The 24155-nt window shown below is 54.1% G+C and overlaps 1 protein-coding gene across 2 annotated transcripts; it reads left to right on the top strand.

The window, feature by feature from the left end:
• Positions 1-4918: 4918 nt before the first annotated feature.
• On the top strand, positions 4919-22008 carry LOC111143876 (Janus kinase 3). 2 transcript variants are annotated; one of them, XM_022497882.1, is made up of 24 exons: positions 4921-4990; positions 7627-7823; positions 8273-8396; positions 8713-8824; positions 9012-9157; positions 9582-9876; positions 10469-10591; positions 10692-10849; positions 11538-11649; positions 11896-12082; positions 12591-12718; positions 12937-13068; positions 13968-14052; positions 14836-14963; positions 15685-15817; positions 15893-16044; positions 16171-16321; positions 17030-17169; positions 17278-17467; positions 17911-18035; positions 18307-18479; positions 18934-19051; positions 19396-19515; positions 20667-22008. In XM_022497882.1, the coding sequence occupies exons 2-24, from the start codon at positions 7640-7642 to the stop codon at positions 20772-20774; spliced, it is 3324 nt and encodes a 1107-aa protein (XP_022353590.1). In that variant the 5' UTR covers positions 4921-4990; positions 7627-7639; the 3' UTR covers positions 20775-22008. The 2 variants fall into 2 exon arrangements, with proteins under 2 accessions (XP_022353591.1, XP_022353590.1); XM_022497883.1 differs by lacking the exons at positions 18934-19051; positions 19396-19515; positions 20667-22008 and having other exon boundaries at positions 4919-4990; positions 17892-18035; positions 18307-18431.
• The last annotated feature ends 2147 nt before the right edge of the window (positions 22009-24155 follow it).

Below are 24155 nucleotides of genomic sequence, written 5' to 3'. Positions count from 1 at the left end.
CCCAATGTCCAGTTGTTCTAACACCATTTGCTGAAAAGACCATCCTTTCTCCTTTTAATTGCCTTAGTGTCTGTGTTAAAAACCAACTGGCTATACTTATATGGGTATATTATCTATTCTGTTTATTGATCTATATGTGTATTTTTTCATCAATGCCAAATTGTCCTGATTATTGTACCTTTATAATAATCAAGTAGAATAAGTCCTATGACTTTTCTTTTTAAAAAATGAGTTTGGGGGCACCTGGGTGGCTCAGTCGTTAAGTGTCTGTCTTCAGCTTGGGTCATGATTCCAGGATCCTGGGATTGAGCCCCACATCGGGCTCCCTGCTCAGCTGAGAGCCTGCTTCTCTCTCTCCCACTCCCCCTGCTTCTGTTCCCTTTCTTACTATGTCTCTGTCTGTCAAATAAATAAATAAAATATTTTAAAAATAAAATAAAGGGGCGCCTGGGTGGCTCAGTGGGTTAAAGCCTCTGCCTTCGGCTCAGGTCATGATCCCAGGGTCCTGGGATCGAGCCCCGCATCGGGCTCTCTGCTCAGCGGGGAGCCTGCTTCCTCCTCTCTCTCTGCCTGTCTCTCTACCTACTTGTGATCTCTATCTGTCAAATGAATAAATAAAAAAATCTTTAAAAAAAATAAAAATAAATAAAAATAAATAAATAAATAATGAGTTTGATTGAGATGCCTCGGTGGCTCAGTCACTTAAACATCTGCCTTTGGCTCGGGTCATGATCCCAGGGTCCTGGGATCTAGTCCCACATTGGTCTCCTTGCTCATCAGGGAGACTGCTTCTCCCTCTGCCTGCTGCTCCTCCTGCTTGTGCACTCTCTCTCTCTGACAAATAAATAAATAAAATCTTTTAAAAAATGAGTTTTGTTATTTTAGGTCGTTTGTAATTCTATATAAATTTTAAAGTCAGAGCCAATTTCTGGAAAAAAAAATTTCCTGCTGAATCAGAAATCAGTTTGGGGAGAATTGACATCTTAACAACACTGAATCAGTCAATCTATGAACATGGTATGTTTTTCAATTTATTTAGGTCTTCATGAATTTTGCTTGGTAGTATCTGTAGTTTTTAGTGCAGAAGTCTTATACTTCTTTTGATAGATTTACTCGTAGATATTTAATTTTTTTTGGTGCTGTTGCAAATAGGATTTTGTTTTTTTAATTTCACTTTCCAATTGTTTGCTATTATATAAGAGAATATATAGTATAGGGCACCTGGATGGCTCAGTCAGTTAAGCGTCTGCCTTTGGCTCAGGTCATGATCCCAGGGTCCTGGGATCAAGCCCCGCATTGGGCTCCCTGCTCAGTGGGGAGCTTGCTTCTCTCTCTCCTTCTGCCTACTGATCTGCATACTTGTACTCTCTCTCTCTCTCTCTCTCTCTCTGTCAAATAAAGAAATAAAACATTTTCAAAAAATCATATGTAGTATATAAGAATTCAATTGAATTTTGTATATTAAGTTTTTAACTTGTGAACTTGCTAAATAAATTTATTAGTTCTAGTAGTTATCATAGGTTCCCTTGGACTTTTTACATTATGAATAATCATATCATCTGCAAACAGGAAATTTAACTTCCTCCTTTCTAATCTTTTACCTTTTATTTATTTTTCTAGCCTTATTGTAATGACTATGACCTCTAGAGGGATGTTGAATAGAAGTGGTGAAAATGGACATCCTGGTCTTCTCTCCAATCACAGTAGGAAACAATTCAGTCTTTCACATTAAGTAAAATATTACCTATAGTTTTTTCTTGTAGATGCTTCTTATCAGATTGAGGACATTTCCATTTACACTTATTTTGCTAAAAGTTTTTATGAATAGTTGTTGAATTTGGTCAAATCTTTCCTACATCCCTTGAAATGATCATATGGTTTCACTGTGTGTTTTTTTTAAGGTTTTTAAAAAATATTTTACTTATTTATTTGAGAGAGAGAGAACACAAGCAGGGGGAGCAGCAGAGGGAGAGGGAGAAGCAGGCTTCCCACTGAGCAGAGAGCTGGATGTGGGGCTCGATCCCAGAACCCTGGAATCATGACCTGAGCCGAAGGCAGACACTTAACCAACTGAGCCACCCAGGCGCCCCTTCACTGTGTTTTGAATTTGCATTTCTATTAATATGAGTGAGGTGAGCATCTTTTTCTGTTTAATAATTTTTTAATATTTTACTTATTTATTTGAGAGAGAGAGTGAGCAAGAGGGAGCACAAGCAGGCTGAGGGGCACAGGGAGATGCAAACTCCTCACTGAGCGGGGAGCCTGACGTGTGACTCGATCCCAGGACCCTGAGATCATGACCTGAGCCAAAACCAAGAGTTGGACACTCAACCCACTGAGCCACCAGGCACTCCTCTTTTTCTGGGTTTAAGAGCCATTTGTATTTCCTTTTTTTGTGACTTCTGGGTTCATATTCTGTTAAGTTATTGGCATTTTCTTATTGTTTTCTAGGAGGTATTTGTATAATGAAGATATTTTATTTGTAATATGATTTCACATTTGTTTCCAGTTTCATTTGTTTATATTTTGACTGCATTTATGGGCTTTTTGTCAGCAGAAAGTTTGGAATGTTTACATCACTAAAGTTTCCAATTTGTTCTTTTTTTTTTTTTTTAAGATGTTGTTTATTTATTTGACAGAGAGAGAGCACAAGGAGGGGGAGCAAGAGACAGAGAGGGAGAAGCAGGCTCTCTGCTGAGAAAGGAGCCTGATGCCGGGCTTGATCCCAGGGCCCGGGGATCATTACCTGAGCCAAAGGCAGATGCTTAATTGACTGAGCCCCCAGGGACCCCTTCCCTGAAACTTCCTGATGGACCCTTCACATACCCCTCTCTGGGGCTGAGGGTGTCACCTTTGTCCTGACCCTCTTCGCTTCCTGCTCATTCTCAAAATGTCACAGTAACCATCACACTGGAGTTGTCAGCCTCTAGAAACTCACTGTCTTTCCTGGAGGGCAGGAGCCTCCAACTAGGCGCCAGGGATGGAAGTAACATTTGCATTCCTCTCTGCTGAAGTCACCCAGGAAGTAAAAGAAGGATATTATCGCTAAGTCCCTGTGCAGAACTTCCTGCCTCTAGCCTGCTGGGGCTCCCCACTGCACCGAGGTTACACTCATAACCCTCCCTCCACCCACAAGGCCCCACGGATGCTTCCAGGCAAGTCTCAGAGCAGTAGGTCCCTAACACACTGCCCTTCTCAGAAACGCTGTGACCTGGTCCCCTGGTCCTGTCTCCCAGCCTTTGCCTGGGCTGTTCCCTCTGCAGGAGCTCCCCACACCTCCAGATTACTCTTTGGCTAATCTCACTTGTCCTTGGATTTCAGTATCAAAGCCATTTCCTCCAGGAAGCCCTCCCAGACTCAGGGCCTCTGCTAGCAGCCTGGAGGGCCCCTGAGACAATTATTGGGTTTATGATTATTATTTTAAGTTTATTTATTTATTTAGGGATGTCTGGGTGGCTCAGTCAGTTGAGTATCTGCCTTCAGCTCAAGTCATGATCCCAGGGTCCTGGGATCGAGCCCCAGGTCGGGCTGCCTGATCAGTGGGGAGCCTGCTTCTCCCTTCCACCTCCACCCACCATGCCTGTGCTCTCTCTTGTTATTTCTCTCTCTCTCTCTCAAGTAAATAAATAAAATCTTAAAAAAAAAAGATGTTTATTTATTTATTTAAGTAATCTCTGCACCCCATATGGGACTCAAACTCATGACCTGGAGATTGAGAGTCGCATGCTCTTCCGACTGACCCACCCAGGCGCCCCCCCACAGCCATGTTTGTGCCAGGACCTCTAATGGGATTATGGAGATGAAAGAGTTCTCTAAAATCTATCCTCCAGGGGCACCTGGGTGGCTCAGTCATTAAGCATCTGTCTTTGGCTCAGGTCATGATCCCAGGGTCCTGGGATCAAGCCTGGCATCAGCCTCCCCACTCCGTGGGAAGCCTGCTTCTCCCTCTCCCACTTTCCCTGCTTCTGGTCCCTTTCTTACTATGTCTTTCTCTGTCAAATAAATAAATAAAATCTTTAAAAAAAAATCTATCACCCAAACTCTACTTTCTGGGGTAAGGACACTGGGTCAGTTCTCACGGAGATGCTGCCCTAGCCTCCTGCCTCCACGCATGACAACTTCAGGGGCGTGGAAAAAAGTGATCAGACCCGACCCTGCTCACGGCTGTTCCCTCCAACTTCTTACCTCTTCCTGCCATTCCAGCCTCCTCTCGGCTCAAACTGCTCATCTCAGTCCACCTCAGGGCCTTTGCACTTGTGGTGACCTCCACCAGGTGTGCTCTTTGCTCCTCCTGCTTCAGATCCCAGCTCAGTTAATCATGATCTCTGCACAGAGGTCCCTCCACTGCCATCGCCTTCCTTTCCTTGTCATCCATAATTAGTAATTGTCTCTCTGGCAGACCAGAAGGTAAGGTGAGCCTGTTTCTAGGCTGGGCATAGGGCATGGTGCACAGAATGGGGCCGTCATTCCTCCTAGGGTCTCATGGGAGAAATACCTGAAGAACTTGACCTTTGTCTGGCAACTTTCCTGACTCCTTCCTGGGTAGATCTAGCCCAGTTCCCTTCCCTGGGTGCGACATTAGTTCTGCTTAAATACCCAACCCAGATGTGCCTCAGATGGGTTAACTGAGGCCCAAGGAGCTGGGGCATTACCAGGGCCCCCCAGGGAATGAGCAGTCCAGAGCCTGCTGGGAACCCCTCTGTGACCGGGGCCCTTCTCTGTGCCGTCACTCCTCCCTTTAGGTCCAGGGTTTCCAGTACCCTGTCTGAGGAGGGCCACTGCCTGCAGAGGCTTCTGGAACTTTTCTGCCCCTCTGTGGCCAGGCCTTTTCCCCTCCCTGTCCCCATCCCCCACATGGCCACAACTTTCAGTAAGTGACAACAGCTCAGGAAGCTGAGGGGCCCACACAGGAAGGAGCCCAGTGGGACTTTCCTCCGGCTGCCGCCCGGCTCTGCCCTCCTGTCCTTAGCCCAGGCTTCCCAGCTGCCAGGTAAGAGCTGGTGGGGCCACATGGCTCTGGGGTGGGGGTTGGGGATACTGTGCAAAGGGTTGTGGCTGAGGACAAGGCAAGGCCTCTGAGGAAAGACACCAGACAGACAAAAGCTGGGCGTGGCGGGCTCGGTGGCCTCTGGCACAGTGCTCCCCTCTCCGGGCCTCAGCTTTTATTGCATAAAATGACCTCAGATTCCCAGCTCTCTGGACTTGGATGAATCCCTGTACCTTGAGCCTAGAGTTCATGGCCCCCAGGGGCACAATTCCCCTCCTCCACCCTCCCAGGACCCAGGCCAGAGCCTAGGGTGACCAACCAACTGTAGGGTTTGTGGGACTTTGGGTGCTAAGGCAGGGGAATCTTTCTGTGTCCCAAACACCACCTCTGGCTTTTTCCTTTTTTTTCCCCCTCAAGATATAAAATATATACATATCTTTAAGATTGATTTTAAACAAAATGCACAAACTGTGTGATTCCATTTACATAAAGGTGCAAAGACCATGATTGAGTCCACTCTTAGAAATAGGACAGTGACGACCTCTGGGGGGAGTGAGAGAGGCCCCAGGGCTCCTGGGACTGGGAATTCCTTGTCTGGGAGCTGGTGACATGGGGGTGTCCCTAGGGGAAAGCTCTCTGCCCCTCACGCCCTCCCTCCCCCTCAGGAACTGCTAAACCACTGTGTCAGGGACCTTCCTTCCCAGTTTGGCTGGCCTCGGTCAAGTGCTCGCTGGGCATGTCACCAAAGACGGTGCCAGTTAGTGAGGATTAAAAACATTGACCCCTTGGGCTCAGCTCAGCAAACCAAGGGAGGTGGGCAGTCAGCGCATCTCACAGCTGAGAAAGTGGCATGTCAGCAATGGGAGCCCTGCCAGGATCACGAAGCTTGAATATGGTGGGGTTGAGATTTGAACCCAGAGCCTAGGGTCTTCCCAGCTCCAGGCTTTTAGGCTGGGTTTGCTAAAACCTCATTAATGCTGTCCCCTCCCCCATCTCCTAATATTATTCTGGAACGTGGTTTTTTGTTTTTAAGATTTTTATTTATTTGAGAGAGAGAGTGAGTGAGGGGGAGAGAGAGTTAGATCACAGGAGCACAAGCAGGAGATAGGGGCAGAAGGAAAGAGAGAAGCAGATTCCCCTGCTGAGCAAAGAGACTGATCTGGGGCTCCATCCCAGGACCCTGAAATCATGACCTGAGCCAAAGGCAGACACTTAACGGACCGAACCACCCAGGCACCCCTGGAACATGTTTTTTTACCCAATATTTTCTTTGCATCTTCTTTATTCAGGTCAGTGTAAGCGGATCTTGTCCATCTACTACTGCCTTTTCCCTGCTGAGCTTGAAGCCCAGCCCTTCCCTCTGCCTAACCAGGGGTCCTGAGGTCTGGGAATAAAGGGTGAGAGGCAATTTCCTCCTGGGCTCATTCCAGGGAGGGCTTCATACTACAGGGGCTTAAACAGTGGGAGTGATAAAGGATACAGAGAAGGTGATGGTGGTGGGCAGATAAGACACAGAGATCCCTCCTGGTGCCTGGGTGGCTCAGTGGGTTAAAGCCTCTGCCTTTGGCTCAGGTCATGATCCCAGGACCCTGGGATCCAGCCCTGCGTGGCTCTCTGCTCAGCAGGGAGCCTGCTTCCCTTCCTCTCTCTCTCTGCCTGCCTCTCTGCCTACTTGTGATCTGTGTCAAATAAATAAATAAAATCTAAAAAAAAAAAAAAACAGACACAGAGGTCTCTGCTATTGACAGTCATCAGTCTGGATCTCCTATCGACAGTCATCAGTCTGGATCTGATGCCTGTCACAAAGAATAGATCATACCAGCTGCCAAAGCTTCCAGCCCCAGTCCCAGAAGAGCTTGAGTCTCCTAGACCTGCAGGAAGTGATGGGCCACCCCTATCCCCTTAAATCCTACCCCCTCCATGGAACCAGTATCTATCTGCTTCCTGGTCAGCAAATCTGTACACTTGTGATTGATTGCTCATGCCTGCCTGGGGCAGGGGCATTGCAGTAATGAAGGTGGGAAAGCTGCAGATTGGCTGGATCTCTCCGCCCCGGACTGACAAAAATACACACAAATTATGTGCATCAACCAAAGTAAGAAAAGAAAAGAAAAAAAAAGAATTCACACAAATTAGAGTGTAGAGTATCTTCCAGACCCCAGCATAGCCTTGCCGGGGGGGGGGGGTTATGGCTCCTTACCTACCTTGCACACTCAGCTACCCTATTTCTCTCTTTCTCCATCTCTTTGTTCGTTTGTTTTTAAATATTTTATTTATTTATTTGAGAGAGAGCATGCTTGAGAGAGAGCATGAGCAGGGGAGGGGCAGAGGGAGAAGCAAACTCCCCACAGAGTAGGAAACCTGATATGGGGCTTGCCGTGGGGCTTGATCTCAGGACCCCAGGACCCCAGGACCCCAGGACCATGACCTGAGCTGAAGGCAGACATTTAACTACCGAGTCACCCAGGCGCCCCTTTCCGTCTCTTTCTCTTTCTGTGCGTCTCTGCTCCTTTCTCCTCCCTCTTAAATCAGCTTCAGCCCTACCTCCCCTGCAGCATCTCTGTGCCCCCCACACCCCTAGAAGCTTCATAGTCTTGTTCCGTCTGGCCAGAACTGAGTGGCTGCCTCTGTGTGTCCAGACAGGCTACACCTATGGCGCCTCCAAGCGAGGAGACACCCCTGATCCCTCAACGTTCCTGCAGCCTCTCATCTTCAGAGGCGGGTGCCCTGCACGTGCTGCTGCCCCCTCGGGGTCCTGGACCCCCACAGCGCCTATCCTTCTCCTATGGGGACCATTCAGCTGAAGAGCTGTGTGTTTGGGCTGCTAAGGCCAGTGGTGAGTGGTTCCCTAGAAGGCTGGGCCAAAGGGAGGGGTCGGGCTGTGGGAGGCCCAGCTTGGGAGCTGGAATAGCTGTCAAGTGGAGTCAGCTTTAGAGCTGGGGCTTTGAGGGATGAATAAGAGTTTGGCAAAGGAGGAAGATGCTCAGGGAAAGGCTGTGAAAAGACTCAGAGGTGCATGAGGGCATCTCTTGACCTAAGGTGTACAGTGTGGAAGGAGCACTCTGGGGAGAGGGGCAGGGGGCCCCAGGAAGCAGGTTGTGTATGAATTCTCTGCTGAGAGCAATGGGAAGCCATGGAGTGTGCGTGTGAGTGGGGGTGTGCTCAGGGCGAGAGCCAAAGGTGAGAAAGAACCCTGCAGGGATGCATGCAGCTCCTAACCGTGGCAGCCCTGCAAGGGACAAGATGGGGAGACCTAGGAGGGTGCTGATGGGGGCATTCCCTCAGGCATCCTGCCTGTGTACCACTCCCTCTTTGCCCTGGCCACGGAGGACCTGTCCTGCTGGTTCCCCCCGAGCCATATCTTCTCCGTGGAGGACTCAAGCACCCAAGTCCTGGTCTACAGGCTCCGGTAGGAAGCACATCACCCCTACCCCCATGGCCATGGGTTAAATGTTACCCAGAGGGGATGCCTTTTGTTGAGGGCAAGGAGAGTTTAATACAACGGTAATCCTACAACCTTATCATCTCCCTGCACTTCCAGCGGGTACCCCCAGGGAATTTGTGATCCCTGCTCATGGCCCAGATGAAGAACTGAGGCCAGAGGGTGTCCCTTGCTTGCCCAAGGTCACTTAGCAAGGCAATGGCACAACCTGGGCTCTGTGAGGTCTTGGCACCGTCTTCCACCCCTCCGTACCCCTACTCCAGGCTTCTCCCCTTCTGCTTAGCTTTTACTTCCCCAACTGGTTTGAGCTAGAGAAGTGCCACCGTTTCGGGCTACGCAAGGACTTGGCCAGCGCCGTCCTTGACCTACCAGTCCTGGAGCACCTCTTCGCTCAGGTAAAAGCCTGCATGGGGCTCAGCCCAGGGTGGGGGTGGGGGGTCCACAGGGCAATAACAAGGCTCGAAGTTTGGGCGGCCTTGGCTGACCCTCTCTATGGCAGCCCAGGGTTGGGAATCGACCCAAAGGTGGGGGGGTCTGTAGTGCAATATCAGGGCTCACAGTTGGGCTATGACCGGCCCCCAGCATCGAAATGACCTGGTGAGCGGCCGCCTCTCCGTGGGCCTCAGTCTCAAGGAGCAGGGGGAATGTCTCAGCTTGGCGGTGCTGGACCTGGCCCGGATGGCCCGCGAGCAGGTTCAGGAACCCGAGGAGCTGCTGAAGACTGTCAGGTGAGGGTTTCCAGCCTGTGATACCCAGCGTCTAGCTGGGAGTGAGCAAACATGGCTCCGCTGGGCCATCCCTAGAGCTCAAGATGCCGTGAGACTCCCCACACACAAGCCTGCGGTGTGTGCATGTGACCCAGGACCCCACCAACCCCTGAGGCTCCAGTCCCTACCTCCCTCCTGCAGCTAAAGGCCTGTGTGTGTGTGTGTGTGTGTGTGTCTATGTCCGTCTGTCTGGTGGAGCCCAGTGGCCCTCCCCACACTGAGGTCCTTCCCCCAGACATGTCCTTGAGTGTCTCTGTGTGTGCCTCGTGCCCCCCAGGTGAGGCTAGCCTTCAGCCCTTCAGCTAAAATTTGGGTTTGTGTGTGTCCCTGTCCGTACCTGTGGAGATCCCTGCCCACAGTGAGGACCCGCTACCCCCACTCGTAGCTACAAGGTCTGCCTGCCCCCCGACCTGCGCGACCTGATTCAGGGCCTGAGCTTCGTGACGCGGAAGCGCATCCGGAGGACCGTGCGCCGGGCCCTGCGCCGTGTGACTGCCTGCCAGGCTGACAGGCACTCGCTCATGGCCAAGTACATCATGGACCTGGAGAGGCTCGACCCGGCCAGGGAGGTCGAGACCTTCCCCGTGAGCCTCCCCGGGGCTGCTGGTGGTGAGGATGCGCAGGGGCTGCTCCGAGTGGCTGGTGACAGCGGCATCGCCTGGAGTTCGGGAGGACAGGAGGTGTGGGCGGCTGCTGGGCAGGGCCAACGGCGGGGGCGGAACATAGGAGGGAGGGGCAGGAGAGTGGGCGGGGTGAAGGAGGGGAGAGACTGTGAGGGTTCAGACCAGGGCCGGTTGAGTGAAAGGTGGGGCTGAGCGGGGTGGGGGCGGGAATGAAAAAAATGGGCGGGACTTGGGAGGGAGGAGAGTGGTTGGGCGCGGGGCTCAGGACCCGGTTAGCTGAAGGCTGGGGGAGGAGTCAGGGCTGAGACGGGGCGGGGCTCCCGGCTGGACTGAGAGAGCCCGGGAGGTGGAGTGGAGCTAAGCGATGGACGGGTTCCGGGAGGGGACCGGACGACCGAAGGAGATGGGGTTTAGCAGGGGTAGGGTGGGAGACATTGGGGATGGGGTGGAGAGGGTTTGTGAGGGGTGGGATTGATAGAAAGGGCCGGGGTTTGGCAGGGGAGACGTGGGAAGGGACCGGGGCTGGGAGAGGCCGAGAAGGTCAGGGTTTACGCCGTGGGTTGGTGGGGTCCAGGCTTCCAAGACAGACTTGGGGGCTCCGAGGGGACGGGACCGCCAGCTTCAGCCCTACCCCCAACCCCGTTCCCAGGCCCTCCAGCCCTTCTGCGACTTTCCAGAAATTGTGGACATCAGCATCAAGCAGGCTCCGCGTGTTGGCCCGGCCGGGGAGCACCGCCTGGTCACCGTCACCAGGACGGACAACCAGATCCTGGTGGGTACTGGACTATCTTCCTTTCCCGCCTAACCCCGACTGCGGGGATGCGGGACGGTCGCCTTGGGGCCGCAGCGGGCACTGACGCTGATCATCACAGGAGGCGGAGTTCCCGGGGCTGCCCGCCGCGTTGTCCTTCGTGGCTCTCGTCGATGGCTACTTCCGGCTGATCTCCGACTCCAGGCACTTCTTCTGCAAGGAGGTTGCGCCGCCACGGCTGCTGGAGGAAGTGGCCGAGCAGTGCCACGGCCCCATCACGTAAGGGTCTATCCCCCCGGAACTCGGTTCGAATCTTGCTCACTGTCTCAGTGTCCTCTCCTCCCCAGGAGTGTTGGACAGGGCTCATGCGCTGGAACAGTGCCTCATTCATGGTTGGCGCTCAGTGAGACTAGGCTCTCCCTTTTGCTGTCCCCCACAGCGACTTCCCTTTCTCTTGATTCCTCAGTGCCCCAGGGTGGATTACTGGGGTGGATGGCACCAGGTTCTTCCTGTGATCTCTTCTTTAATCCTCTAGTAGAGCCCTGAATTTTGGCTCATTTTATTTATTTACTTTTAAACAAGTATTCTTGTTTTGTTTTGTTTTTAAAGATTTTATTTATTTATTTGACAGAGAGAAACACACCTGGAGGGAACACAAGCAGGGGGAGAGGGAACACAAGCAGGGGGAGCAGGAGAGGCAGAAGCAAGCTTCCCGCTGAGCAGGGAGTCTGATGCTGGGCTCAATCCTGGGACCCTGGGATCATGACCTGAGCTGAAGGCAGATGCTTAACGATGAGCCACCCAGACACCCTTTTTGGCTCATTTTAAAAATAGGAAGGATTCAGGGAATGTTAGGTGGCCAGGGTCCCGGAGCTTCAGAGGGACCAGGATTAGAACCCAAGTCTAGCTTGGGTTTCTCTGCCTCCATCTCTCTGTCTCTGTCTTTCCCTCCCGCTGTTCTCCACAGCCTGGATTTTGCCATCAACAAACTCAAGACCCAGGGCTCACGTCCCGGCTCCTACGTTCTCCGCCGCAGTCCCCAGGATTTTGACTGCTTCCTCCTCACTGTCTGTGTTCAGGTTGGTCCACCACTAGGAGCCAGGTGAGCAGGGAGGACTTCTGAAGGAGGTGACATTTGAACTGAAACCTGAAAGATGAGTCTTTCATCTTTGCTGCTTGAGGAAGGGGAGGGTAAAGGCATTCTTAGTGGAGGGAACAGCATATGCGAAGGCTTGGAGATTGGAATGAGCCTGTGGTGCTTGAGGAAGATGGGGTGAGTGGAAGGTACTGCCCACTTGCACTCAGGGACCACTCCTCTTTTGCAGACCCCCCTGGGTCCTGATTACAAGGGCTGCCTCATCCGCTGTGACCCCACAGGAACCTTCTCCCTGGCTGGCCTCGGCCGTCCCCACAGCAGTCTTCGAGAGCTCTTGGCAGCCTGCTGGGATGGCGGGCTGCACGTGGATGGGGTTGCGCTAAGCCTCACTTTCTGCTGCACCCCCAAACCCAAAGGTGAGCCTGTCCCCTACCCTGAGCTGAGCAGTCAAGCTGGGGTCCTGCTTTGTGTGGCAAGTGGCAGAAGCCGTGGGTCCAGATGGTTTAGGGACGAAAAGGGGGTTTATGGGTTGGTAGTGTAGATGCCATCTTCAGGCACGACGAGGACCCAAGAGCTGATCCTGGCTCTTAGACTCTCTCCATCTCTTGCCTCTTCCTCTGGGTGAATTTCGCTCTCAGACAAACCACAGGCATGGGACAACTGTGAGCTGTGAGTTCTTCAGAGTCTTCTAGAATTCCTAGCAGGACTGAGAGTAGGTTGCCCACAGCATTGCCTTCTCATAGGGAACCCCCCCCCCCATGACTGGGGCTTCCTGTAGTCTTAAATAAACCACATACTCTGGGGTCCTCATCTCAGGGTTGGCTGCTTCTGGGGGAGATCCCAAATTGAGGCAGGGAGTGAGCAAACCTTAGGGGACCTTGTATCTCTGACCCCCGTCTTTCTCCTGCTACCTCATCCCCACAGAAAAGTCCAACCTGATTGTGGTACGGAGGGGTTGCAGCCCACCCACGTCATCCCCTCTTCAGACCCAATCCCAAGGCCATCTGAGTCAGATGACGTTTCACAAGATCCCTGCTGACAGCCTGGAGTGGGTAAGCAGCCCCAGGAAATGGGTGGGGGTACCTCAGTTGGGATCCAGACCCTGGCTCTGCATTGCATCTCATTTACATCTGTGCTGTGTGGCTTCAAGCATGTGATGTAACCTCCTTGTACCTCTGTTCATTATCTGTAAAGTGGGGCCAGGACTGGTGGCCAGGATCCCACCAGGAGCTCCCTTACCAGCCTCTCCTGTTGCCTCTTCACCCTCCAGCATGAGAACCTGGGTCATGGATCATTCACCAAGATTTACCGGGGTTGTCGCCATGAGGTCGTGGAGGGGGAGGCCCGGGAGACAGAGGTGCTGCTCAAAGTGATGAATGCCAAGCATAAAAACTGCATGGAGGTGAGTGTGATGGGGACCAGGACTTTGGGGTCAGGACTGGCTGGAGAGAGAGTTGTGGATTCAAAGAAAGTTAAAAACACATGGGTCTTTAACACAACAGAAATATAGCTGCAGCATCTCCAAACCATGAAATACAGAGGGATCAGGGAATTTAGATGCAAACAGAAAGAGTACACTGAACAGAAGAAATAGCCAGTGCAAAGGTCCTGTGACAGGGTTGTGCCTGGCATGTTTGTTTTTTGTTTTTTAAGATTTTATTTATTTATTTGACAGAGAGAGAGCACACAAACTGGGGGGAGGAACCGAGAGAGAGAGAGAAGCAGATTCCCCGCAGGACCCTGGGATCATGACCCAAGCTGAAGGCAAAGGCTTAATCGACTGAGCCACCCAGGCACCCCTCTGCCTGGCATGTTTAAAGAACAGTGAGGAGGGGGTATCTGGCTGGCTCAGTTGGAAGAGCACGTGACTCTTAATCTCAGGGTTGTGAGTTCCAGCCCCACACTGGGTGCAGAGATTACTTAAATAAATAAAACTTAAAAAAAAAAAAAAGTGAAGATGGGCCAGTGGGCTGGAGAGGAGTGATCAAAGAAGAGGGGAGTGATGTGGATGGAAGCCTCAGCAGGTTGGGCCACCTAGGGAAGGATTCAGCCCTCCTTGAACCCCAAGTCTCCCACTTCTGTGTGAGAGACCCAAGGTAGATTACCGTGGGGACTTCCAGCGCCCATCAGAAAGCCATGATACAGAGTCCCGTGTGTACCAGTGGTGGACTCCAAGGTCAAAGGAGGCTTGTGGTGAGGCATCCTCCTGAGGTTGATTTGTGAGCAGCAAGTTTGGAGTGCTTGGTCTGACCCTGGAGGGGGAGAAACCCATGGACCTTTTATCCCTTCTCCTTTCCCCAGTCATTTCTGGAAGCTGCGAGTCTGATGAGCCAAGTGTCATACCAGCATCTCGTGTTGCTCCATGGCGTGTGCATGGCTGGAGACAGTGAGCAACTTTCGCCCCTGCGCCCGCCCTTCCCCACTGAGACCAGCTAAAACATCATTAGCCATACAAATCCAGAGCCTGCCCTGGCTGGGCTCCTCTGTCCCCCGGGGTTCCTCACCCTCTTACCTGTGTCCTTCATTTGCCACTCTTGGGGCAGCCGGCTCCAGGCTCCCACAGATACCCAGCCTCGCAGAATTATCACAAGTCAAATGGGCCTGGGATCCAATCCCACCTCCCTGTGTACCACCGCCCCCTGCAGTTTTGCAAGGGCCAAGTTACCTCTCCAAGCACCAGTTCCACCAGATCAGTAGAGTAGCTTTCTCTCGCGGGGCTGGGAGGGGCCAGGAGCTGCACTCACAGCGTGGAATGTGACAGGCGGGGCGGGGTGATACGTGATCTACGTGACCATGATCGTGATTGTGGGCGTAGGGGCCGCGCAGGGCACTGTGGGCAGTCAGAGGCCACCAGCCCAGCTTGGAGGTTAGGCAATGATTCTGGATAGGCAAAGCTAAGTTCTAAGCAGAGAAGGCAAAGATAAAGAGAGAACATGCAAAGGGCTGGAAGTGAGATGTGGACAGAGTTCAGTGCCATCCAGGCATCTCGGGGCAATAGCTCCCATACAGGAAGTGAGGAGGAGGAGGAGAGGAGAGGAGGATAAGGACCGAGGGAACCCTCAGAACTGAGAGCTCTAGAGCTCTCACCGGGGGTGGGGCCGGGGGGCGGAGCCTGTTCCCCATGGATTCAGTCCTGCCTCCCAGCCCTGCCCCTCCCTGCTGCCGCCAGGTATCATGGTGCAGGAATTTGCACACCTGGGAGCGCTGGACACCTACCTGCGCAAGTCTGGCCACCTGGTGCCAGCCAGCTGGAAGCTGCAGGTGATCAAACAGCTGGCCTATGCCCTCAACTATCTGGTGAGTGCTCCTCTGCTCGCGCTACCCTCTGGGCACAGAATAGAGGGCCAATTGAGAGTGGGCTCTGTGGTAGGCATAGGAGTTTGGCAAGGATACAAAGGGAGGGCATTTTAGGCTGAGGGAACAGCAGACGTACAGGCTCAGAGGTATAAGAGCGGGAGAAGGGAACAGATGGTCATTGGTGGATTTCAGGGGGAATAGTGAGCCATGAGGCCAGGCAGGGGGAAGGCTTCCCAGAAGAGGGAACATGGGAGCTGGGTCTTGAGGGTTGACTAGGAGCTCATCAAGTGGAGAAAAGGAGGAGGGTGTCTCAGGTTGAGGGCACAGCCTGGGCCCAGGCCTGCAGCTTAGAAGATGGGGTGCACGTCCTGGGATGCCTCCAGCAGTTCAGCTGGCAGGAGGCTGGGGTACGGGCATGAAAGAGAGAATGTCAGAGATAGAGTGAAGGAGTATCTCAAAGGACCTTGACTGCTAGGCTGAGGACTTTGGACTTTATCCTAAAGGCAATGGGGAGCCTCTGGGTGGCTTTGAGAGGAGGGACGTGGGGCAGCATAGGGGGTGAACCAGAGGAGGCAAGACAGGCCACCAGTAGTCTAGGGAGTGGTCTAGAAGTATGGTCTGAGCAGCCACAGGTGGGCTTTGAAGGCTATGTAGTGGCTTTCCAGCCAGACTATTCATTCAGCAAACCCTCCCTTGCATTCCCTATGCCTGGCCCACCTAGGAGGACAAAGGCCTCCTCCATGGCAATGTCTCAGCCCGGAAGGTGCTTCTGGCTCGCGAAGGGGCTGATGGGAACCTGCCCTTCATCAAGCTTAGTGACCCTGGGGTCAGCCCTGCTGTGCTAAGCCTGGAGAGTAAGTCTGGAAGGGTGGACGGAGGGACCTAGTGGGGCAGGGAAGCAGACCCCTGACCCCCGCCCCACTCCCCAGTGCTCACAGACAGGATCCCATGGGTGGCCCCTGAGTGTCTCCTGGAGCCCCGGACACTCGGCTTGGAAGCTGACAAGTGGGGTTTTGGTGCCACAGTCTGGGAGGTGTTCAGCGGGATCCCGATACCCATCAGCACCCTGGATCCTGCCAAGGTCAGAGCACCTGTATTGGCCTCTGGGGGCTAAGGTCCAGCTTGGGGAGGATGGGCTGGTCTGGGGGGCAAGGGGACTGCTCCTGAGGGTACACTGGGAGTGATCAGCCCCTCTCCTCAACCTCAGAAGCTCCAGTTTTATAAAGAACAGCAGCAGCTCCCTGCCCCCAAGTGGATGGAGCTCGCCATGCTGATCCAACAGTGCATGGCCTACGAGGCAGGCCAGAGGCCCTCCTTCCGTGCCATCATCCGTGACCTGAACAGCCTCATCACTTCAGGTGCCCACTGGGCCGGGCAGGGTGGGCAGGGCTGGCCTATCATATGAGGCCCCGAGGGGGGTAAATAAAGTGAAATTTGCATGCAGAGCTGGCCCTGTGTGCTTGGCAGGGTTGGAGTGGTTGGTGAGTGTATCAGTCAGTATGAGCCTCAGCCACTGCTGTAACAAACAGACCCCCCCCCCTTCCCAAGCTCCAGGTTGACCATGCTGGATATTTACTTTTCATTCCATGGCGGTGTCCAGGTCAACAGGTGCCTTTCCCTTTTTGGCTCCACCCGTCCCATTGCCTCAGGTCCCTGTCGCATCCTCTGCAGACAGAGAGAGAGAGAGAGAGAGAGAGAAAGAGAGACTGTGGAGGGTCCCATGCTAGGTTTCCATGTGCCAGGCCTGAAAGGGCAGCCAGTTCTTCTCCCCCATCAGCCTGAGCTCAACCATGTACCACACTTCACCTAAGTGGAGTCTGGGAAGTGTCCTTCTGTCTCCAAAGCTATACATAGTTTGCACAGCCTGGAGAACACATAAGGGGTCGGTCTGCCTTTGCCCAGCCAGCCTCCTTTTCCAGCCCCCTGCAAGGTACCCTGAGGCCTGCAGGGGCCCTGACATAATGGGCAGAGAAGGTAAGTGTGAAGATCAAAGTGCCCTAGCAAGTCAGCTTAGGAGGGGGACCCAGGGCCCAGTGTACCGGTCACTTACTGCCTGTGCCCCGCAGATTATGAGCTCCTCTCAGACCCCACACCTGGTGCCTTGGCACCCCGTGATGGGCTATGGAATGGCGCCCAGCTCTACGCCTACCAAGACCCTACTATTTTCGAGGAGAGACACCTCAAGTACATCTCACAGCTGGGCAAGGTGAGCTGGGCCGGGCTGGGGTGGGCGGAGAAGCCTGGTGCACATGGACACCAGCCCTGCTGCGGGGAAGCCCCCGTGGACGTGGACACCAGCTCTGCTGTCCCCCAGGGCAACTTCGGCAGCGTGGAACTGTGCCGCTATGACCCGCTGGGTGACAACACAGGCGCCCTAGTGGCAGTGAAGCAGCTGCAGCACAGCGGGCCAGATCAGCAGAGGGACTTCCAGAGGGAGATCCAGACCCTCAAAGCCCTCCACAGTGACTTCATTGTCAAGTACCGTGGTGTCAGCTATGGCCCAGGTGAGCCATTCCCAAACGGGTGCTCTTCGAATCCCACACCCACATGCTCCTGCAGTGACATTCTAGGGTGGCCTGGGGACACCAGGAGGGGCGCGACTGACGCTCTTGTTTATCCAGATCTGGATCGCCGCGGGTTCGAATTCCCACTCTCTCCCTTAGCAGCTGGGAGACCTTGGGCAGGCGATTTAAACTCTCTGCGTGTCCATTTCTACACCTGAAAAAGGGGTCATTATCAGATTTAAATGAATCAATGTATATCATAGAAAGTACTCAAGAGCCATTGGTGATAAGCGTCATGGTTGCCGTTCCCATTTTATAGAAAGCAATATTGAGGCTGGGAGGAACCCAGGGCCGTGCTCTGATCCGGGAGGAAGAATCGGGAGGGGCAGTGGGCAGAGCTGGGCCCTGTGGTGACTCCTCCCAGCCTCCCCCCCATCACCTAGGCCGCCAGAGCCTGCGGCTGGTGATGGAGTACCTGCCCAGCGGCTGCTTGCGGGACTTCCTACAGCGGCACCGCGCGCGCCTCGATGCCAACCGTCTGCTCCTCTACGCCTCGCAGATCTGCAAGGTGCGGGGCGTACCCGGGGCCCCAGGGTCTGAGGTGGCCCAGTCTGGGCGAGGGTCTGCGTGGAGTCGCGGGGAAGGCTAAAGGTGAAGTTTCGGGTCCAGGTCAGGCTGGAGGAGCAGCTGAGTTAGAGCTGAGGTCGGGACTGGAGTGCAGGATGGGTCCGGGGCAGGGTTAGGCTTGGGTTCTGGTGTGGGTTTGGGTTGGATTCCAGGTAAGCCAGGTTGGGCCCCTGCGGGTTGCACTGGAGTGTGGCCCTCACGCTCGCCTGCAGGGCATGGAGTACCTGGGCTCCCGCCGCTACGTGCACCGCGACCTTGCCGCACGTAACATCCTGGTGGAGAGCGAGACGCATGTCAAGATCGCCGACTTCGGCCTCGCCAAGCTGCTGCCGCTCGACAAAGACTACTACGTGGTCCACGAGCCCGGCCAGAGCCCCATCTTCTGGTGGGGACCCCGCCCCGGCCCACCTCTCCTCCTCGAGACTTCGGCCCCTACCTCCCTCCTACCTTCTAGGGCCCGCCATGGCCCCGCCTTCCCGCAGTCTGGCTCCTCCCCCTAGCGTGCTGGTCCCGCCCCTCGTCGCTGGCCCCGCCCCCGCTCCTACTGCTATGGCCCTCCTGACCATGCCCAGGCCCCCCCACTTCTCCCCACTACCCTGGCCCCTCCCCTACTTCCACTGTCCTGGCTTGCCCCTCCTCCCCACTGTCCCGGTTCCACCCCGGCCCCGCCCAGACCTCCCGTAGGGTGGGAAACTACCCCATCCCACAGGCAGGGAAACTGACACCGGGGCTGGGACTGACCTCTCACAGCTGCCCCCCAGCTTCCTCCGCCCAACGTTGTTCCTTTTCCCATACTCTCCCTCGCTTTCGCATCCCAAGACTTCCTCGTCCCCTTCCAGGTACGCCCCAGAGTCTCTCTCTGAGAACATCTTCTCGCGCCAGTCGGACGTCTGGAGCTTCGGGGTCATCCTGTACGAGCTTTTCACCTACGGGAACAAGAGCTGCAGCCCCTCAGCCGTGAGTCAGCACCCCTGGATCGCCAGAACCTTCCTGGCCCATCCCTGCCCTGTTTGTGCCGGAGTCCTTCTTTTTGCTCAGTGTCACCTTGTCCCAGCATTATATAGGCCCTTTATAATGGGGAGGACCGCTCTTCACTAAGGCTGACCCCCGCTACCACGGACAGCCCCCTTCCCTTCCATCACAGATGGCCCCTCTCCCCACCGCGCCTGACTCTCTCTCTCCCTTCACTATGCCTGTCCCCTGCCCTGCCTCCTCTACCCCCTCCCCAATCACTGGCCGCCCCTTCTCCCTCCTTCATGGATGGCGCCTCCCCCACCACCGGTGCTCCCTCTTGGCCCCAGGAGTTCCTGCGGATGATGGGGATGATGGGATGTGATCGAGATGTCCCGCCCCTCTCCTGCCTGCTGGAGCTTCTGGCTGAGGGCCAGAGGCTGCCGGCGCCTGCTGCCTGCCCTGGTGAGGTGAGTGCTGGAGGGCCTGCCTCAGTTTCCCCCTCTGGATCTTCCTAGGGAAGCCAGCTGGTCCCTTTGGGTTTCCCCCACCTGCTGTTATTTCTTGATTGAGAGCATACCCTGGGGCATGAATCTGAAAGGGATTTTGGCTTCTATTTTGCTGTTCTCTCACTGTATTGCAAGTCACAAACACTTTCAGACCCTCAGTTTGCCCATCTCCAGAATGGGAATAACAATGCCTTATGGGGTGGTGGAAGTTTAGACAAGTTGACCCCTCTCCCTTGCTCAGCTTAGGGTCCAGCTGACTGTCAACTTTGTAAATGTTAATGACTCTTACAGTTTATCTTCACAACTTCTGTGGAAATGTCTGACATGAGGTTGGTCATTCATAAATTGATCTGCCCAGGGGCACCTGAGTGGCTCAGTCAGTTAAGCGACAGACTCTTGGTTTCTGCTCAGGTCATGATCTCAGGGTGGTGAGATCAAGCCCTATGTCAGGCTCTGCACTTGGGGCAGAGTTTGCCCGAGATGCTCTCCCCCTCTCTCTCCTACCCCTATGTGCTCTCTCTCTCTCTAATAAAATCTTTAAAAATCAATCAATCAATAAATTCACCTGCCCAGACCACAAACGTTTATTGAGTACTGACTGTGTGCTGCACTCTGGGCTGGGTGCTGGGGACCCTGCAGGGGACAGAACAGAAACTACCCTGCCCTCCTGGTAACCAGCAGAGGCTAAGAAGAACATTCTGGTGGTTACTGGTGTCTAGGAAGAGTTGAACAGGAGGAAATGAGGGGGTGAGGTGGTGGTCAGGGGGACCTTTTAGAGGGAGTAATCTTGAAGGAGGAGGAGGAGCCTACCCATGAGAAAAGCTGGGAGAGGGCATTCTCAGCAGTGGACACAGCATGTGCAAAGGCCCTGAGGAGGGAATGAGTTTGTTGCATTTAAATAATGAGATGTGGGCAGATGTGGCTGCAGGGAACAAGAGAGGAGGTGATGGAAGGAGACGGGAGGACATGAGATTTTGTTCTAAGACCTGTAGGAAGCCATGGGAGGCTTTGGAGCAGGGGAGGGATGGAATCTAATTTATATTTTGAAACTGTCAATAGGAGTCCTTCCTACCACTCATATGTGACCCTGTTGTCTCCTCCCACTCCCTCAGGTTCATGAGCTCATGAAGCTGTGCTGGGCCCCTAGCCCGAAAGACCGACCAACATTCAGTGCCTTGGGCCCTCAGCTGGATGCACTATGGAGTGCAAGCCGGGGGTAGCAGAGAGTGTGAAACTCATGCCTTCCCTGCTTGTCCGGAGAAGGAAACCCACTCACTTCATTTTTATATCTCCTGCACACACACCTCTGGGTTCTAGTCTTTGTGGACTGGCTGTGTGACCTGGGGCAGAAGGTTGCCCCTCTCTGGGCTTTCTGCTTCACAGAGACCCCCGTGGGGCAAATGACATTGCATTTGAGGGGCACCCCTGGTTTGTGGGGCAGCAGTAGTCTTGTGGCCTCGGGAACTTGCAAAGATTCAAGATGAATGCCTTGGTGGGACCTGCTGTGTGCCTCGCCCCCAGAATCCAGGAGCCAAATTTAAGCCCCTCCTATCTGCCTATCCTCACAGGGTTTGGCCCTGAGCTTCCTGTCTCAATGAAGACCTTGTAGAGTTTTAAATATACGATCTCAGCCTTCTGTTTCTCCCCCCAACCCCTCGCATCCCTCTTTTGCTGGAGGGAGCCCCAGAAAAAAGCAGCTGCCAGGGTTGGAAATTCACTTTGGGCGGGGGGAGGGGAGCCTGTGTGACTTTTTGGGATCATGTGAGGGGCCAGGAGAGGCTGGGGTCCCAGTCCACCCTAACTGTACCAGAGTGTCCTGGGCCTTCCCTTTGCCCACTTGAACACTGGGACCCTTTCTGTCCTAACCGGAGGGTCACGCAGTTGATGACGCTGGAGACTTACTGGAGCTTTTCAGCAGCTGAGGAAAGGAAAGGCATTTTTGGCAGAGGGAACAGCATGGTGAGAGTGAGGAGGCTTAGAGTACAGAAGTTAAGAGCCCAGGTGTTGGAGCCCATGGTTCTGCCACTTAATTGCCATGTGATGGTGGACACCTTGCCTCCCCTACGGGTGTCTCAGTTTCACCCCCTATACAATGGGCAGATAAATGGTCCTGGTCTCTTCCTGTACAAAGGCAGCTTCTGGAGGATTGTGAGAAGGCATCTGGTGGAGGTTAAGCCGCCCTATCCCCAACTCCTCACCTGCCTGCAATCTTTTCTGCCACTTTTACCCCCTGGAAAATTCTTATTTACCTCTCAAAATCCCAGCTGTCACCTCCTGGCAGCCTTCCCTGTGGCATACTCTGCCACTCCTTACCCACCCTGTACTTCCCTCTGACTGGAAGGCTGGGGGTCTCTGTCCAGATCTGTCTCTGACCTGGAGGCTCCCGGGGGGCTGGGCTGGGACGGGCACAAAGGGGACTCTGGGAGCATTCATTGAATGAATAAAGTTCAGTGGAAAGAATAGTGTGTTGCTGGACTTGGGTGATGGGGAATTTTGGGGAGTGTATAAGCTGGGCAGGAATGTGGCTAGGGATGGGGGATGGAGATCCCCTGGGGGCCACATTGGAGGCCTCAGGGCTGGCTGAGGGAGGAGAGACACGGTGGAGCATTGGCTGGGGTCCTGGAGGACAGAACCCACCCCCAGCTCCAGCTGCTGGCCTTGGCTCTGTCCTAAGGAACTGATTACAGGCTCTTGATGGGTGGAAGGAACAGGCTGCTCTGGGGGCGGTCAGAGGGCAAGGTTGGGGTGGGAGGCTGTGGGGAGGGGTCCAACATCAGTGGGGACCAAGCAAGTCTCTCCCAGGATGGCTGGACAGATACGAGGAGTAACAGAAAGACAAAGACCAAGAGAGACTGAGAGAGAGAGACAGGGCAGGAGAGAGACAGTCTCCCTCCCTCTCCACTACTCTCTTAGCGCAGGGAAAGCCACCTGCTTTGATGAAAAGCAGGAGGGGGCTGCTCTGGGCTCAAGCGAGAGGGTTTTTAGCTCAGGCTCTCCCTTGCCTCGGATGGAGTGTCCTCCCTTCTCTCCACTCTAGTTTCCCTCTTTGGTAAACCAAAGTCATAATGAGCAAACACAGCCAGCTGCCTTCTGGGCCCTCCAGTCCCTGCCCCGTCCAAGGAGACCCCAATATGGGAGAGACAGAGCCAGCCAACGGCCCCAGCCCCAGCCTCCTGTGACCATGGGCAAACGTGGCGATCCCTCTCTGAGGCTGTTTCCTTATTGGTACAGGAATAAGGACAACAAGATTCTGACTGCCCCTGGTCTCAGATGGCTGGCTGCCCGACCACCACCATGTGGAACCATTCTCTGGTCACCTAGTTCCCCTCTCTAAAGTGGCTGTTGTTGCTGAAAAGACTCCTGAGCCAGTGCTCCCCTGGGGGAGGCATCCAAGGCCCTGACCCAGGCAGAGAGACAGGTCAGCCTCTCAGTAACCAGTGTTGAGGTTAAAACCACTGTTTGTGGTTCTTATATGATTGCAAGATCCCCTTCAGCACCACCCATCAGGAAATGCTAGAAAAGTAAAGGTTAATTACTTACAAGAGTTACACAGCCGACCTAGGGCTATACATTGAGGTCATTGGTGGAAACAGGGAGCCAACTCAGGGCTTGGGGCTTCGCTTTTATTGGGGTCTGGTGAGGGGGGCTTGGGTTCCCCCGGCTCACTCTTTATTGGTGGATTTCAGACATGGTGTGAATTTAATGTTCTGAGCTGGTTGGCATGCAGCTCCCTTCCCTGGCCTCGGTGGCCTGAATCCCCGGGGCCCGATGGCTGCCTTCTGGCCCTGTGCTCATGTGGAGGGGGGTGGGGTGCGTCCTCTCACACCCCTTTCCTAGGAGAGCAGGAATCCCATTGCGAGCCCCCCCCTTCCACTACGTGATGCTCCCCTGGAGCCCTCAGGTCTGCAGACACCATCGCGATGGGGAGTGGGGCTTAAACATTGGAATTGGGGGGAGGGGGCTTGAACTGGTTAGGTCTCAGCCAGCCAGTGTCCAGTGTCTGGTTGGACCGGCCCTCGCAGTTGCTCCCCCTTCGGCAACAACCATCAGGAAAGTGAAAAAAATAAAGGTTTCTTACTGAAAGGACTTGGGGACCGCAGGGCACCCCCCCCACACACACACAGTGAAGGGTCCAGGAAAAGACACGGGCCACATGGTCACTGGTTGGGCTCTGCTTCTATGGGGGTCCAGGATGGGAGCCTGCAGTTTCCAGGGCTCATTGCTTAGTGCTAACCCTAAACCACGGGAGTGGGAATTTAAAGAGCCAGAAGGGAAAAACACAAGTGGTCCCAAGGGCCGGTTCTTAAAACCAGCCCGGACCTCTCAAACAAGGGAGCCTCAGTGCGGGGAGGACGCCTGGCTCTTTATCTAGCGGGGTGGCCGGCAAATAGGTTTATTCCAGATAGCCATCTTTGAAGAGGATGCCTGAGCCATCAAACCTTAAGTCAGGCAGGACAAAAAAGCCTGGCTCAGTGGTTGGAGCATGCAAGACATGATCTCGCGGTCGTGAGTTCAAGCCCCACCTGGGGCGTAGAGATTGCTTTAAAAAAAAAAGAGAGAAAACCCAACTGCGGGGTTTACACTACACTTGCACTCAGCAC

The sequence above is a fragment of the Enhydra lutris genome, unplaced genomic scaffold (genome assembly GCF_002288905.1).
Source record: "Enhydra lutris kenyoni isolate GAN:26980312 unplaced genomic scaffold, ASM228890v2 scaffoldscaffold10, whole genome shotgun sequence".
NCBI classification, from domain to species: domain Eukaryota; kingdom Metazoa; phylum Chordata; class Mammalia; order Carnivora; family Mustelidae; genus Enhydra; species Enhydra lutris.
Note: the sequence above shows the minus strand (reverse complement) of the source record. Positions and strands in the feature narration are given on the sequence as shown.

Excerpts from the sequence above, each read along its gene's own strand:
- LOC111143876 (XM_022497882.1), top strand. The coding sequence starts at position 7,640 with ATGGCGCCTCCAAGCGAGGAGACACCCCTGATCCCTCAACGTTCCTGC. Across the intron at positions 16,045-16,170 it reads GCACCCTGGATCCTGCCAAG|AAGCTCCAGTTTTATAAAGA; the intron begins GTCAGAGCACCT and ends CCTCAACCTCAG. Across the intron at positions 19,516-20,666 it reads CTGCTGCCTGCCCTGGTGAG|GTTCATGAGCTCATGAAGCT; the intron begins GTGAGTGCTGGA and ends CCACTCCCTCAG.